The sequence below is a fragment of the Prinia subflava genome, chromosome 4 (genome assembly GCF_021018805.1).
Source record: "Prinia subflava isolate CZ2003 ecotype Zambia chromosome 4, Cam_Psub_1.2, whole genome shotgun sequence".
Lineage (NCBI taxonomy): Eukaryota > Metazoa > Chordata > Aves > Passeriformes > Cisticolidae > Prinia > Prinia subflava.
Genome location: NC_086250.1, coordinates 51,219,397 through 51,236,682, shown reverse-complemented (window position 1 = coordinate 51,236,682; position 17,286 = coordinate 51,219,397). Strand labels below are relative to the sequence as shown.

Here is a 17,286-nt window from a genome sequence, read left to right as displayed (position 1 = left end):
CCGTAGGCTGTAGGCTGCTAATAAAGAAGGGGTAAAAAAGAAAAAAGAAATTCTCTAGTTTTCTACGTACTTTTCCTGAAAGGTGGAAAACTGAGGAAATTAAGTGTTTTACCTTTATGGTAAAATGCTTCTTCTTGGGTGGATGCCAGACAGTGGTGGTTGAATGAATGAATGCCCGCAGGGGTGTTAAGGATGTCACAAGCACATATGCTTTGATGAATACAGAAAGGTCTTGAGCCTTAAGGATGTCCTTGTGGTCTGATGTAGTTGATACTTGGTTCCTGGAAAGCAATAGAAATATGTAGCATTAATACAGTTCTTTTGCAAATCAGCTATAAGAAAATAGTGAAATAGTGAAATTAGGGGAATATGAAAATCAGTGCTTTTTCCCCCAAGTTAGGCAACACAGTAGATTAAATAAAGTAGGCTGGAACAAAACTTTACATAGAGTAATTCTACTGATTTCAGCATTTTTAACTCTTAGTTTCCAAACTCAGGAAGAAACTGTATTTGGAGGGAGTGATGTTTGAGAGTACATATGGGTAACTGCATTGTGGGAACAATTAAGTGTTAGAAATCCAGGATATTCAGAGTGAAAGAAAGATTAAATTAAGCATTAATGAAATCCAAGCATCTTAAATAATAGAAATGCATAGTCAAGGTATCCTATTTAATGCTGATTTGTAGTGAATTCAGCAAAGCACCCCCACCCAATGCTATGGAAAGACTGCACCATTGTTAGCACTTTCCTCTGTAATAAAGGGACAGAAACATGTGGTGCTGCATATTTCCCCGAATGAAAACCATATACGATCATTCCAAATATTATGAAAGACTAGGATACCTAGATAACCCATAATAAATCACTTAAACTTAAGAATTCTGCAAGCAACTTTGTTTAAGAAGTGACACAGCTCTCTATAAACTGGCTCCCACAGTACACACAAAGAGAGCCAGTTATAGAAACAGAACAGACAAAAAGCAAACCTAAGAAAAAACCTGTTATTTAAAAGCTTGTTACTTGGGGAAATCTGAGCTATACTTGTGCATATTCACAATGGCATTCTTAACCTGTCTGTTAAAATCTCTGAGTATCAATTTACCTCATAGAAAATTTAACAGAAAATTCAATGGGAAGATGACTACAGAAATTATGGGTCTCTAAGACTGATTACTGGTAAAAGACAAGGGGCTCGTCTTCCATTTCTGTGTAATTTTTGGCAATATGAGGCCTTTCCAGACCTCAATTTTGCTATCTGTTAAGTAAGTCTAATAACATCTATCTTAAAGAGAACTTTTTCTCCCCTCTGCAGAATAGCAGGTCCTCGGAACATAAGATTTGTGAAATAGCGTGATGCAGGAAACAGCACTTGATAACAAATTATCAAGTACTTCTTGGTTCTTCACCTTAAGAGAGGATCTCTGTGCAAAGGACTACATAGTGTGTCTGTGGCAAGGGCAAAGGAGGGACAGGAGCAGGAAACAGCTCAGCCACCATGAGACCTAAAGATTCAGGGGAGTCTCTGGGTCTCTGTTTATCTGTTGAGGTGCTTCAATGCCTCAACACAAAGACTCAGAGGTTTATACCCAAACCATGTGCAAACTTGGCTAAAAGAGAAACAAACATTCTGCAAATATGAGAGGCAATCTATCCAAGTGCTCCGTCTTCTGTGGCTGCATTCTGCATCCTTGACTCCCAAATAACTGCATGCTGAAGTACTGGCAGTTTCTGAGGGTAGGTTATCACCAACTTACAGCTTTGTGCTCGTGCTCTGCTTCCACCCGTGCTGCAGATGGGAGGCACGTGTCTGCTCAGTGATTGTGCTGCTCTGGGACACATTTCTTGTCGTGCTGGCCCTTGACAGTCCAGGCTGACCAGAACAGTCTGGGGTGACAAGTGGGAGCTGCAGGTCTGAAAAAGTACCAAGGGGATGAGAACGGAAGTCAGCAGAGCAAAGAAAGCAGGATTGGACTCCTGCAGCTAAGGATTAAATGTATAAAACACAATAGACAGAGAGGAGCTACCATCATCAGATGAAAATGTAAAATAACAAATGCTGAGACAATAAACCTTTTTTTTTGGATCTTCTAGCAGAGAGTTTCACCCCCACTAAGCACCCCCTTCTGGCTCCAAGATGCAGGCTGAAAGGCTTAGTTGCAACTCCCACTTTAGAGGTGAGTATAGCAATACTGCATACAAAAAGCATTCCCTTTTTCCTTCTAGAAAAGATTGAAATAGTTGATTTCCAAATATAGAACACCAAAACTTAGTTTCTCATGGAGCACTAATTACAATTACTGAGGATAAGAAATATCTTTAACTAAGGACCAAGGGACTTTGCCACTGTAATAACATAGCTCAATAAATAAGCATATATCCTTTTTTCTACATTCACATTAAGGCTACAATTTGCCTTAATTTGCCTTGTACTGAAACCTATGGGAGTCTTAGTTCTGCCACCAAACACAGCGGGAGCAGGACTGATGTATCAGAGTTCTCAAGGTTATTGAGGCATGTGACTATTAATAGTAATCAAAATATTGTGATGTGAGATCAGTCAAGGGGTAGCATGTATTTTCTGCTTTTACTATGCTTGATAAAAAAGGCACAAAGCCCTTATGTTGTGTCATTATTTCATGCAGGGTAGTTTTCATTAACTCTAACACAACTCACATTTCAAGTTTTTAAGTAATGGTCAGGAAAAATCAAGCTGTTCAAATTATTCCCAAACCATATTTTCTTTTTAATGATATACTGCTGTGTGCTATGCTTTTCTAAAGCATGCACTCTCAACTTTGGTACATGAAATGAAAAATAAAACTGAAGTTGTGTTCTTGGTGATGACCTGTAAACACATATTTAAAGAAAAAACCTATTCATCTTCACAGATAACCTATTAAAAGGACATTGTGATTGTCTGTATTTATTGGTCGTTTATGAGATCAGCTCAGCTCAACCTTCTCGTCTCAACTGGGATCTAGAATTAATCTGGTCCTCTGTCTTACATGCACCATTTAGCAGGATTAAAGGCTCTAATAATCAAAACCAGGCAGTTATTTAATAGAGCACATCATGCTTAAATTATTTTCACACTGACATCTTTATGTTATGTTATGCTTTATAACTGATTTGAATTTTGCAAGTGACTACCTGGTTTTTGATGGTACAGTAACAAAAGCAGACCTCTCTGCCTACTTGACTGTGTAGTGACAACAGGAGGAAAAAAGTAAACTCCCATTAAGTAATTTATTTAGCAGGCTTGCTTCTGAATATACATAGGAATCAGATTGCAAAACCAAGTTGTATTTTTTTCCCATATCTGACTTGATGTAAAGACACAAAGGCATTTTACTATAGCAATTTCTACCCTGTAGATAGACTAAGGCATTTCACCATGGCAATTAGCAATGGTCTCATGTAATTACTCCTATGCATCACTTTAGCTATTTAAAAGAAAGTAAACATTTTACTGAAAATAAGAACATGGCAGAGAAGGGCTGTACAGATCATTACTCAAGAGAAAGCAATGTGTTTTTTCCTTTTAAAAACATGTTTCTAATTGTGTTGTTAAAGCAACAAGTAGCAACTCACAAGACAGAGGTTGAAAATAATGAGATGAGGTTTGTGTACCTGTATTTATTCCTATTAAAAGAGAGTTTTAACTGTTTCAGGAAAAAAAAAAGATTACTTTGGCATTAATTCATTTGTTACTACCCAGTGGACAATTTCCTGGAGCTGGATGTAACAAAGTAAAACAAATGGGTAGGAACAGATTAAAAACACAACTGTCCTGTTATTCTCAAACTACTGGGAAGAAGATCCTTAGTATTGCCCTAAGTCATTGCAAAATGCCTCAAAAACAACAAAACCAAAACCAAAACCAAACACCCTAACCACCCCCTTCCAAAAAAAAAAAAAAAAAGAAAGAAAGAAAGGAACCCCCCCACACACAAAAAAAACCTCCACCAAAACCACCAAAAAAACCCCACAACCAATCAAACAAAAAATCACCTGCCATATTAAACAAATTTCAGGGCACTGATAATTAGCATTGAAAACCGAAAAAGGGCACTGGTCATAAATTATACCTCTTCTATAGAGTATCCTGTTTGTATGGTGCCTTATACCCCTTTATTGTTTTAGTGTTGGCATCCCCCTGGGAGACAGCGCATCACAAGGGGGCTCTAAGAAGAAGTGAGACTGTCACTAGGTGCTTACTCCTTTGAGATGACACAGAGCATGTATGCCATCAGGCAGAGTTAAGAGGGAGTGACAGTCCCTCACTTTGGTAAATCCACTCCTAGTAATCAATGAACACAATTATCATAATAATACAGAGACATCAGTAGTGTTGAACTGAGCACACTCAGCTGCATCTGTTCTCATGGCAACTCTTCACCTGCTCCTGCACTCAAAAGCAGTAACAGTGTTTATTAGAGCTGTGTATTTGTTAATCAACTTTATCATCAATGAAAATTAGCCTGCAGTGCCTTTACTGTTTGCAGTAATTGCCATGTTTTTCCATCTTGAAATCACTTTACAAGCTGTTGTTAATTAAGCAGTCCTCTTGAAGTACGTAAACAACATCAACATTTTATAGTGGAAGAGGTGAAGCAGGCTCAGCGGCTGATGTGTCAGGCAGCTTGGGAAACCAAGTCAGAAAGAGTTGCAGCATCCTAATACCATGTCCAGACTACAACCCCTCTTTCAAAAACCCAAATCTTATTATTTGTAATTTGTAAACTGTAATTTTTGTAGCAGACTCTCAAGATTGAAGGAAAAAATAAACAAAAGATTATTTTTCATTTTACACTGGCTATGCAGTAATGGAAATGTTACACAAAGTGCTGTTTTTCCTGAGGAGCAGCTGAAGGCTTTGCCACAAGTACTTATTGCTGCTGCCATTTTTGATGCTCCAATGTAAAGCAAAGGACCTATGGCTGGATACCTGCCTTCACTTGGAAAAAACCACAAAGCTTCATTTCCTTGAAATTCTGTCTTGAAGAAGGTTTCTGATGCTGACATCTCTGGAATGGTGCTGTTGAAAACACTGACAACAACACCACTTTACTGCTTCCTAGGGTGTTCATTGTGAGGCCACGCTGATGAGTAAGGAGGCCACTACATGTTCTCACTTGAATTCACACACTAACCACAGCAGCAGGTAAAACACAGACCTGAGACATAAGAGCAGCTGCATGGCATATGCAAAGAGAAGGTATAAAATTCAACAAAGCAAGTCAACACCTCTAGATCAAAAAAATTAAGCACTTCTTTGTCACATGAACTGGTGGAAGATACTGTTCTGTACTGCAGTTTCTCAAAGTACAACAGTCAAACAGATCAGCTGACAGTGACAACTGATACCTAATGCAGAAGCCTCACTGACATCTAATGAGGCCTTTCAAGTGTTTTACAAAGCTCTGGCTTCTTGCTCCTTCTCCCCCAATCTCCGGCTCACAAGTTATTTACTTGTCTTTGGCTCAGAGTTCTGAAGTGTAACATGAGACACACAGTAAAGAATAGCTGATTTAAGAGTTACAACGTGTGGCTGAGCAAAAGGTTTACCAATAGCTAGAAGTACATTTGGACAAATTAAGAATTCCTGAAGCAAAGCCAGGCTGCAGCCACCTGGTTTGGTGGTAAATGGAACACTTAGGCTAACACGAACATCTGGTGATCTGCAAAGGCAAGGAATTCAGCAGGAGAGTACCCTACTGGTTGAACTAAGTCACATTTGGTTGAAGGAAAAAGAAACAGAAGGTGAATGAGAATGTGTCCTCTTCATCTTTCCTTCTATAGTATCCTTTGATGTTAGAAGGAAGGTTGTAATACGGGTTTTTTAGCTAACTTCTTACTTCGTACAAGATCAAATAGACTATATTTTACACACTTCAAACATGGAGCAAGGAACAATTAAGACTTCTGTCTGTGAGAAAGAGGTCACTTTGTTTCTCAAGTGTCTATCAACTGTCAGATCTGTTACAAGCATATCAAGAGCAATTGAGTCACCTTGGGAGCTCCTCCTTGTTTAATGAAGCACAAAGCTAGAGACAGAATGAAATGCAACTGAAGTGCTGTGCTTTGTTTTGAGCCCAGCACATTGTTAATTTCTTTCAAAAAATGGAATTGTAAACTCAGCACATTTGTACTTGCAAGATATTAATCCAATTGCTTTGCTTTTTATCAGGGAAAACATTGCTTTAGAACCTTAAAGTACATTGATGCTGAAACCATACAGCAGCCTTTCCATCTGCATAGAAGCCTTATGAACATCTTCCTAGATTTTCACAGTAGTAGTCTGTTTCTAGCAGGAACTGCAATTGTCTGACATGAAAAAAGCAAAGAGGATGGAACCTCATGTCATTTTCCAGCAATTTCTACAGTAGAATATTCAGAAACTACTGATAACAAGTCCTCTCTGCTAGCCTTGCAGGTTTGCATTCCAACAGGGCACTTGAGTGAGTTAGAAGAACTCCATATTGCATTCTGTATTGGATCATCTGTTTTCCTTACCAGTGTGGGCTGCTGGAGCACAAAAAGCTCACATGTGATATAGACCATGCAAACCCTACTGCTACAACCTGGTCCTCTTCTAGAATTTACAGCTGGGCAATTTTCCAGCCTCTGTAGATTGGAAAGGTGTGTTTAACAGCTGCAAAGCTTGCTCCACATCAGGAGATGCCTAAAAAGCTTTAACAGATTCTTAGGCAGACTTCTGAATCCTCCAGGACAAGGAATTTTTATTAAAATAAGGCCTAGTAACCTTTGGCTCAATCAGGTACAGCAACACGCTCTAAGCTGCATAACTGTGAAAGCAATGAGCATTGAAAATGCAATTCTTTTCCATTTTTCAGTGTTGATTTTGGAGGATGGATGATTTCAATTGAACTACTGCCACTACATGTCTTGAGACTTGTCACAGAAAGCAGATCTATCCCATTTGATTGCCTCCTGTTACCTATTTGATTTTTGGATGAAAATACTGAAACAAAGACTAGTAATGTACTTACACATTATGCCTTGAGGTTGCTAAAGAAAGAGAAAGGACCTTTAACACCAAGTTTTATGACCTATGCATTTAGAAAAATGTGGCTGTGAAACTCAAAGTGAATGACGAATATTTGAAGGAAACTAGAAACACTAGGGGCAATCCTGACCCCCAGTGAAGTCCTGGAAAAATTTGCATTGAGTTCACTGGAATGTTGTTTCTTGCTTGAAACTTAATATGTGATGGCCTTGATATGCATTACAAACTTTATTTGTGATGTCAACATTGATGCAATTTCAATATCCTGCCCACTGCTAACTACTGATTCAGCTGCCCTTAAAAGCTTTTCACATCAAAAAAATGCAGTGATCCCACCCTCTGTTAATACACTTAATCTCAAAGCAACACACTCTAGATATTTAGAATGGAGAAATGTCAAACTACTTGTCATTTCTGGAAATTTAAACTATCCTAAATAGGTTTAGTATTAAAAACCAAACAATTTTATAGTAAAGCAGATATAGAGGTTAAACTGTGGGTTGAAATGCACTGAAATTCATTGTGAAGTTTCAGAGTTTAAAAGATAAAATTATGACAGTGCTACATTTGTATGATGCTGTTTATTTTTCCCTTTAGAAACATCAGCAAATAGAGCTTCAGTTTACCTTAATCACTTACCATGTTTTTTGCCTCTTTGTTTTGGCAGGTGCATGAAAAACAGTATTTACAGTATTAAGTATAGTGTTTGTGTCTTCATTCCTAAAGCATCCTAAGAGTTAGAGGTATGGGGGTTTTTCCAATATTTTTCAGAAGGGCTGGTTCTTCTATGTGCACCCTTCATAGTAGAACTTAATTACACAGATAAGCTACAAAACTTTGGAAAAAGCAACACAGTGAAAATGCTGGCTGACTGTTGCATGATTAGAGCCATAATTATGTACTAGTGACAGGGTAGAATATAGAATAGTATAGACAAGTAATTAATTTAGCTGCTTTGCTTCTTTTCAAACTCTTAATATTTGCTGTTATGTTGCTGTTCTTATCTAGCTGAGATGTGACACTGCTGTAAAATCAATGAAATTCCTGCTCCATAGTATATAATCAAATTAACTGGAAAAAAATCAGATGCTGTTTTTATTGGCCACTCTTGAGGCTCTTATTAGCTTCAGTAGCAGAAAGGTAACAGTCACAAACCTGATCAAAACTGGTATGCAAACATTTATAATGGCCAGCTGCCAGAAGAAATGCATACCCCGATAAAATATCAAGTTCCTGTCTCAGAGATATCAAATTGTTACAACAGAAACTAAATTTGATCTGTGCTTTATCTCCTCCACAGGAGGCTCCACTGAGTCTTGCTTCCTACCCTTAGGTCATAATGGTTCTCATGTTGACTCAGAGTAACCCAAGGACACTGGGGATAGGCAGCAGGAGAAGAAAGCTAGCACAGGGTTAGCACCTGACCATAAACATATCACAGAGTGGGAGCACAGTCACACAGCTGGGCTATCTTGGCTCTACCTCCTGTAAAATTTCATTAGTCTCATGCCTATCCCAAGATTTCTGTGTGATTAATGCTGCTGGCCAGCCCAGCAGGAGATCATGGGAGCACACAAGGCTGGCAGAAACTCATAAAATCTCTGCACTAGTGACACTAATAAACAGAAACACAGAACAGAAGGAAGGCATACGACAAAAACATTACTTTAAAAAGGATCAGTGATTTGCATGGGTAGAGAAAACAGCTATGTATGGCACAGGCTGGGCACTGGAAGTGATGAAATGAGACAAATGCTTACATGACTAGTTTGGATTCCTTAGGGAACACAAAAATTAGGGATGCAATGTTATAGGCAGTTCCACTACTTTCCCAGGTAAAACCTGTCAAATATAGTATTTGTTGTACATGCATCAGGATACCTTTCCTGTGTCCTAAACTGATCTGGGCAATTCTGCTCACATTGTGGACTTTAGTCCTCTCCATTTCTTGGCTGGGAGTAGTTCCAGGAGGCAGCCAAGCCCAGTTCTAAACCCACATTCGGTGGGTTACCAGGTATGAATACCTGAAGTCTCTTTGACAGTCATTCTCCAACCTCAGAGAGCTTCTAGGTCCAGGTCATTTGCAGGAAGACTTAATTTCCAGATCACTACAACTACTGCAGCTTTTGCTAACCTGAGCAATAAATGCCAAGAGCCTTCCTTGGTTATCCATTAGCTAAATCAGAACCTTCTCAAGGCCCAAGTCGCACGTATAGTGAGCAGACATCAGCATTTGAGCAAAAACTGGGACAATTGCCCTGCAAAAGCAGAAGTTCAAACAATCTTCTCAGACTGTGAAGCAAGTACCCTTCCATGTTGAATTCTAACATCTGTTACTATTCTTATGCCTCATCACAAATCCATTACCACAAATCCACATGCCCATCTTCCAGCAACCCTGTCTTCAATGGTAACCCAATCTATCCACACACAGCATGTATTTTTAACCTGTTTGCTCCTCTAGTCTTCTTCCAGACTGATTTTCCTAACTTTGTCTCTTCCCAGCTTATTTCCTAAAAAGCAGTCATCACTGGTATGTGCATTACTTCCGCCCACCCCATAGAAATAGAAGCAATATGAAATGTCAGAATGACAAAAACATTTTCCATTAAAGAGAAACAGCAAAGAAACAGGCACTGGCCTGATATTTTGTATAAATCATTTTCTTTCCTGTACAACAGGGGTATAAGAATGGGCATGCTGTCTTAAATACAAAGCAAAGCAGTTTAAGAGATGCACAATGACAAATAAAAATATTAAGAAAACCCAAACCACTTTACCACTGCCTATTGACATCAACATTATCATAGTCACAGTAAATCCAGTAATCCCATTTTCTCAGCCTTGCTGCCTGGTTTTTCTTCCTACAACTTACTATGTCTTTAATTAGAGAACATAACTCTTTGTGTTTTCACTTTTACAGGAAATTGCTTGGCTCCTTGAAGGCTGACCAAATGACAGTAATAACAAACCAACTGATCCTCTTTAACAGCAATTGCAGAGAGACCCGGTCGACTCAAACACAAAGTGTGAAAGTACATAACTGATTTGAAAGGAAACAAAATGTTCTGTGGAGGAAATACTGATGACAACTATTCTTTCCATGAATAATTTTAAAATTGAGGATCAAACAAATCCTGTTAATTGGCAACTCTGCTGTTTTGAAAGAGAGATCTGTTGGAGAATGTAAGCAAAAGAAAGTGGAAAGAGCTAGCTTTATCAGATGAATAGAAGGGGGAGTATCTGAAGTTTCACCTCTAGACTAGTTTGCTCTAACTTATGTCTTTTTGTCCACTGAACCTGAAATCAAATTATTTACCCTGCTGATTCTAATCTCTCCTTTTATGGATGGGTTCCACTCATTCTAAATTACATGTCACATATCCAGTGTCACTGAATGGGATTAATTCATGGGCTGAAACTGAGGTCTGGTCTATACAGAGATGACCCCACTGTGTACCACAGCCCAAGTTCCTATTCCTGTTAGTGCACATCAGTGTAGTCTATACAGTCAGCATGAAGCAACTCAGCTAATCCTGAATTACACTGAAAATAAATGTTCTTTTGGGCTTGCTTACTCAAAATACCAAGTGTTAAATTCAGTATTCATAAATAAATATCTATTGTCATCTAGGATACCACAGGATATCCCTCTGAACCTTTAGCTGCTGGACCAAAAGGAAATGGGTCCTGTGCTGAATCTGCCCATTCTACTGGGCATGCTGGACTCCCCATGGCATCTTAGGTGTCATGAGAATCTTGTGTTGAAAAAGCTATCTCAGCCCTAAATCACATGCTGATGTGAAGATACCTAGATTGAAGAGACAGAAATTTTTATTTTTACTTTAAAATACTTCGGCTAATTTAGGTTCAAAACCTTTCTTATTGGTAACAGAAAAGCAAGGGATGAGCCTTTTTCTGCGTGATAGTTCTTCAGTGGAGTGCTAGAATAATCCTCCCTTGCTGTGAAGGTAAGATTCAGAGCCCTGCTGCAAAGCACATGCATTACCTTGATTTCAATGGGATTTCAACATCATTCACAAGGCCTTTCCTCTTTGTCAGGAAAATACTAAAAATATAAGTAAGGAATAAGATGCTTACAAATGGCCCTTCCCTGAAGACAAGATGTGTTAGGTTGACCCTGGTTATATGCCAGGTGCCTACAAAAGCCTCTCTATCACTCAGTGGGACAGGCAAGAGAAACGGTTAGGAAATGCCTGTGAGTCAGGATAGGGAGACATCACTCATTACTTACTGTCACAAGCAAAAAATGTGGGGATATTAATTGAATTTATTCAGTCAATTCAATAATCAATAAATTTAGAGTAGAAGGATAAGAAATAAAAGTAAATTTTAAACGGTTTCTGTCCATCCCTTCCTTTTTTCCAAGTTCAATTTGTAAGTGCTTCTTGTGTTTGTGGTTTTGTGGTAGTAAAATACTAAAATAACTGCAACTGGCCTTTCTTCAAATAGCAGGGTGAACCAAGGTTTTTTGAAGGCAATCTGTTACAACACAAGCAAGGTTACCAATTTCTCTAGGCAGTGGTGAGACATCATTGGGTAGCAAGCACCTGCAGAGACTAATTCAACACAACTATTTTAAATATATATTTTAAGATAAAAAGAAGTAGCATTTGTAGGTGTGTCTCCCTCTCCACTGACTTAAATGGAAGACCAGAATACTGCTTTCAGGAGACACCTAACTCCTAAATGAGATTTAATGAATCCTTTCCTTTTGTGTTAAATTTAGCATATATATATAAAAAGGGGAAAGAGAGGGAAGTTTAAGTAGAACTAATACAGTACACAACCGTTTTTTTTCCACTTTCTATTCAAAGATGAATTTTACTCATGGTAAATTAGAATTCTTTGGAAACTTGCCCATAACCTTTAAACTTTTCTGGTTGATGATCTTAATACACAATAAAGGCTTTTTATCAGTAAATTGTGTCTGGATGGGAACCAAACTCTGACTCCTTCTCCATGTCACAACATTTTTGTAAAGTTGAACCAACATGTTACACCAAACCCAGGGCACAGAAATGTAAATACCAATACACTAAATTAACACAAAACAGTCCAAAAATAAGACAGCCAAATTATTTTGCCAATATGCAACAGCTGCACAAAGCAATAGCTTTACCTGTAAAGATACTGTATAACTCTAACCTATATTTAAGTGTGTTTAAAATGGATTATCAATCTTTCATTTTTCCCTCTATGCATTCATGACTAAAAATGATATGGAATTATAAGCTTGACAGTCTCATTTCAGAAACTTCCTGTGACAGCTATTAAAAGATGATCATCACATATGCAGATTTGAAGAAATCAGATTACCTGAGAAGGCTTTTGTTATCTGGCATAATCCCTCTTTTCTGCAAAGAAAATGCTGGATTTCTGGAAGCAGGTTTACCTGTACGTAAAAAAGAGAAGCTTTAATGATTTAATTCAAAAAATGTTCTTTTTTGTTCAATGGAAATGCCTTTAACAGGTTTGTGTTTAATTTATCAGAGGCACCTCACGTGCAAATCTCCCATTAGTGTCAAGAGGAAATGATAACTTTGCTCTCCCTGCAACGTTGGAATAATGAAGTTAAGGTCTGGACTCTTCCTCTGTGTCCATATGCAAAATTTTAGGCCTATATTTCTCCCTCTGGCTGCTGGGTGTTGACCTGTTCCCTGTCCCCTTTTCAGTCTCTGCAGCTTCTCTGTTCTGTTCAGTTACCAACCACTGTCTCTCTCTGCATGGAAATACCCTGTCCCTCTTGAACAGGGATCAGTAGTAAGCTAATGTAGCTAAATCACAGGCAGGCTCTGCAGCAAAACACTGTATTGCACTTTGGTATGGACACACCAGCAGCAAGTAATGTTAGTTCAATATTTAAAGTTTTCTGGAGGAATGGGCCATCTGGTTTAAGTCCCTGCTCTGCTGCAGACTTCCTGAGAGAACTTGAACAACTCCTTTGATCACCTTATGTCTCAGTTATTCATGTGTGACACATCTGGACATTGAAGCATGCTGCCAGGATTATTATATTGCACAGCGTTAGAGGCTCAGATATGGTAATATAGGCAGAATGAGAAAAAAGCAGTTTGCAGAAGCCTGGGGTGCTTTATTATCTGAGCATATTCAAAGCATGTATATTTCTAGCAAACTATAACTGCCATAAAAATTTCACTTTGCATACACTTTGATATGACATCCTGTCCCAGGGAACCCCACTACATGCTCAAAGCTCTGACTTCTGTGGACACCAGTGGGTTTTGGTATCACCAGAGACACCTTTTAAAAGCAGCTCCATTTCTCTCAGACCCTCAAGCTGGAGTCAATAATTTAGTCTTGCCATTATTATATGTGCTATTTTACTTCAAGTACAAGTCAAACTGTACCTTGTACCTTGGTCACATTTTATCAAAGACTTCAGTTTATATAACTGGCACATTTTTATCAACAGGTCAGGTGTTTACATAGAAATTACATACCCAAGTAACCTAAACTGTGCCCACAACCTGCTCATGTGAGTAAAAATACAAAAAGCAATCCTGAAAATACCAAGATAATTGGTACTATTGATGCTTTGGACCATGAGGAAGCAGGTTGCAGTGCCAGAGCAAGGAACTCCCTTGAAGGCCCTGGTCCAGATTAAAAATTATCAATCGCAGGAGCACTGTCACTGTTTAGAGAAGTGCCACAATTATGTTTACAAAGGAAGAATTACATTAGGTGAAACTCACTTGTTATATAAGATATGAAGCCTAAATTCATCCATCTCCATCTTTTGCCTGTACTATCATTCTGAAATATTGCATGTGTTTTCTAACTGTTTCTCACCATTTCTAAATTCTCTTTTCCAGTAGGGAAAATTACTTAAATAATTTCCCTTGCAGACACTTTTGCAGCAAGACATGCTGATTGAAGGTGGCCAAGAATGCAAAAGTTCAAGCTAAAGAAGAGAAAAGGGAAACTTGACACTGAGTTGTAACAATTTTCAGTATTTACACTAAAATACTTACAACCAAACTAATATACTATGTTCAAATGAGAAACTGCTGTTGATACCTGGGTGTGATATAAAAAAGAATGAAATGTTGGTACCTGACAAGTATTTCTCAGTAAATAGAAACCATGAAAAAGCTTCATTTGTGCTTAACCATGCTGCTGCAGTATAAAATAAACATTTGATACTTCTCCTTCTACGAGTGAGGGCTGAAAATCTGACCTGTTCTTCCATTCCCACAAAGGTGAACACAATAATCTCATACCTTCTGGAAAAGCTCTAGGTTACGCAGATCTTCTGTTTGAAAGCAGCCAGTACCACCATTTTTTTTGGAAGATAAGCAGATGAAAAGATCCCAAGGATTCATACCACCTATCAGGATAGAAAAGAAGCACTTTGAGAAAGAAAATGTCATGCAATTCTTATTTGCATAAAAAATACTTAGAGCGAAATTCTGAAGAACAGCAAACTGTTGGAGAGCTAATTACACAAACAGCTACAGGTGGCAGAAGGATGAAAGACGTATTTGCTACCACAGTTCAAGCTTTGGAACTATATTTAGGTGTTTCACAGTGAGCATTTCCTCTTATACCTGCCTGCTGATGTCCAAACCCTGCTGTTTGACCTGTTTAACATTCAGAAAATAAAAAGTTTGGTAACATGAGCTGCTTTAAGTTTTTTCTGAACTTTTCAACATGCATGCTTATAACACATATCCAGTACATGCAGTGTGATCTTCTGAGGTGTTCTTTAATTGAAAGTAAATTTTACAGGAAGTATTGGTCATGCTATTGCAAATAGCAGGAGTTTTGATGTAGTGGATTCCTAAATGTTAGACATCAGACTGCCAGATCTAGAACTGAGAATTCCAGATCTAGAACAAGTGGGAATTAGATTGCTAGCTTCCGAGCTAACGTGATGCTTCCTTCCTGGGGCATGGCTGACCTGAAGATACAAATAGGCCTTGAACTTGCTCATATCTCAGCATGTGATGTGGTGTAGAAATGCCACTGTTGCTTCAAGAAACCTTGGTCAGCTTCCTCACGTGGTCATTTGGTTTCTGCTATACATAGCCTTTGTTATCTGGACCAGTTGGAGATGGTGGCAGATCACAACAGAATTATTACATCTGTTGAGGACTCCTTGAATATGCTCAATAAAGGGTAAATTATTTAATTGACAGAAAGACAATCAGCAATAATGAACTTACAAACAGAAAGGGTGGTCAGAGAAGCAGTACGGTATCCAAAGGTATAGAATCAGGTCTCAAAGCTCCCTGCAGAATAGCTATTTCAGGGACTGGTTGGTTCTTTTTCCAAAGGTTGAGAAGATTACATGTATTTTACTCCATTTTGTGCTATCCATCTGTGATACCTTCTTAATTTTATTAGATTACCCCCTTAAATTGTTCCCACAGATGGCCCACAGAGGTATTTATTTTTTTTATTTCCTTTTTTTCTTTCTCCAGAATGTGTTTTTTTTCCTATCCCAATCATGATTACAAATGTCAAGCAGGGTAAAGATCCCACTTAAGGAGATTTAGCACTCAATTTATGTTAAGTACAGTAATGAACTGATTGTGTAGAATGGATCCAGGACTATGAAAGTAACTATCACTTTTTTATGTTTATAAGCAGTGTGACAAAGCTGAAGAGATCAATTTTCAGTTTCACTGCATTTATTACTGTAATAAGTTCTTCAATTTCACATTACAAGAACCAGTATTATGGTATAAAAGTAATTAGTGTATATGAAATTTAGGCAAGACAGATTCACTACATGCTTCTTTGTGAAAGAAACAACCAAAAAAAACCCCTGCAGGTAGATAAAAATGCCACAGATAGCAAGCAAACAAAACATTAAAGAAATGTACAAGCAAATATCTCATTTTAGTGCAAAAGTTTGGCAGTGTTAACAACCTACTCAATGACCTCACCAGCTATGTAATTATCAGATAAGCAAGTTGTTATGCCTCTGACTAGTAAACACCTTTGAATAAATCATTATAATTACATATAAATCACAATGCCTACTTGTGTGCAAATTGAAAGGGAGCTGGAGGGAACTCTATTTCTCAGAAGCAGTTCATTTCCTTCCCTTGTTTATTGTGACACATCCTGCCCTGGGAAGAATTTGATCCCTGACTCCAGAGGATATGTTGCACTGTGTATTTGCCCTTAGGATACATCAGAGTGATCAATATGAATGTACCTAAGAGAAGAAAAGGAAAATGTACCCTCAGATCTGGTGTGCTTCTGAGCCAGTGCCCAGGAAGCAGAATAGTTCAGGAGAGCTTGAATGCCTGCCATTACTTGTGTTTTCTATTCAGAGCAATTAAACCTCCAGCCAGTTATTTCAGTACAGAACAATCAGAACTAAAACATGTCTATTTATAGAAGTCAAGAGACTTCCTATTAGAAAAACAGAGTACACCTAGTGCTGTCTCTCAGATTCAGGCTGACAGAGCAGTGTGACTTCTCCAGTTAAAGAGAAAGAACAAAAGTGACAGTAATATAAACATAATCCGCATGGAAGAACTCATGTTTCTCATGTTTCAAAATGTTTCTAGAGACTTTAATGAAGAAGCTTTAATAACGTCCATAATATTCCATTTTCTACGTATACACAGTTTTTCTGGTTTCCTGCAGACTCCAAACCTGAAGCAGGTTTATACAGCACATTTGAGAGGGAAGGTTAAAAAAGAATGCTTCATATCTGAACAATGTAATTACTAGCACTTTGCATGAAGCTTTTCCCACAGAATGAACTTTGTCAGTAGTTATGGAAATCCTGTTTGCTTTATTCAGCAAACCAGTGGAGCTCAGCATACATGAGCCATAGATAGTCAGACAGTATGAAATCACACCTCATGGAGATACTCTCTACTCTTTGTATCATTTTGCACTCGAACAAGTGGAAGAGTGGTAACAAGATGAGAATATGCAATTGCATGTTCATCTGCTCTCTGAACATCTTTTCAAATCGGTTTAGTTCAGTCTGTTAAGTATGGCCTTGCATACACAAGGAATGCTCACCTGCAGAATTACATCTAACTATGCAGGCAAAGTGAGCCTTAAGTGGATACATGCTGGCAGCATGATGCTTTTATTCACCTGTCTTTTGACAGCTCTTATCCTCTCCTCTCTGTGGTCTTTGTAGCTGTCATCCAGTCCCATCTCAAACAGTATTTGTACCTGCAATGTATATCTCATGTTTATGTAAGAATATCAATCCAAGTTTCTACTTCAATTAATA

General features: G+C 38.2%; 1 protein-coding gene across 3 annotated transcripts in view; it reads right to left on the bottom strand.

Annotated features, from left to right (window-relative positions):
* The window catches only part of CPED1 (cadherin like and PC-esterase domain containing 1), a 158,016-nt gene that overhangs the window by 99,686 nt on the left and 41,044 nt on the right, over positions 1-17,286 (bottom strand). For all 3 annotated transcript variants that reach the window (XM_063396755.1, XM_063396757.1, XM_063396756.1), the window contains exons 4-7: positions 14,297-14,403; positions 12,372-12,447; positions 1,756-1,912; positions 113-281 (exon numbers count right to left, since the gene is read on the bottom strand). In XM_063396755.1, the coding sequence (XP_063252825.1) occupies positions 113-281; positions 1,756-1,912; positions 12,372-12,447; positions 14,297-14,403 (509 nt within the window). The remainder of the gene's footprint in view (positions 1-112; positions 282-1,755; positions 1,913-12,371; positions 12,448-14,296; positions 14,404-17,286) is intronic.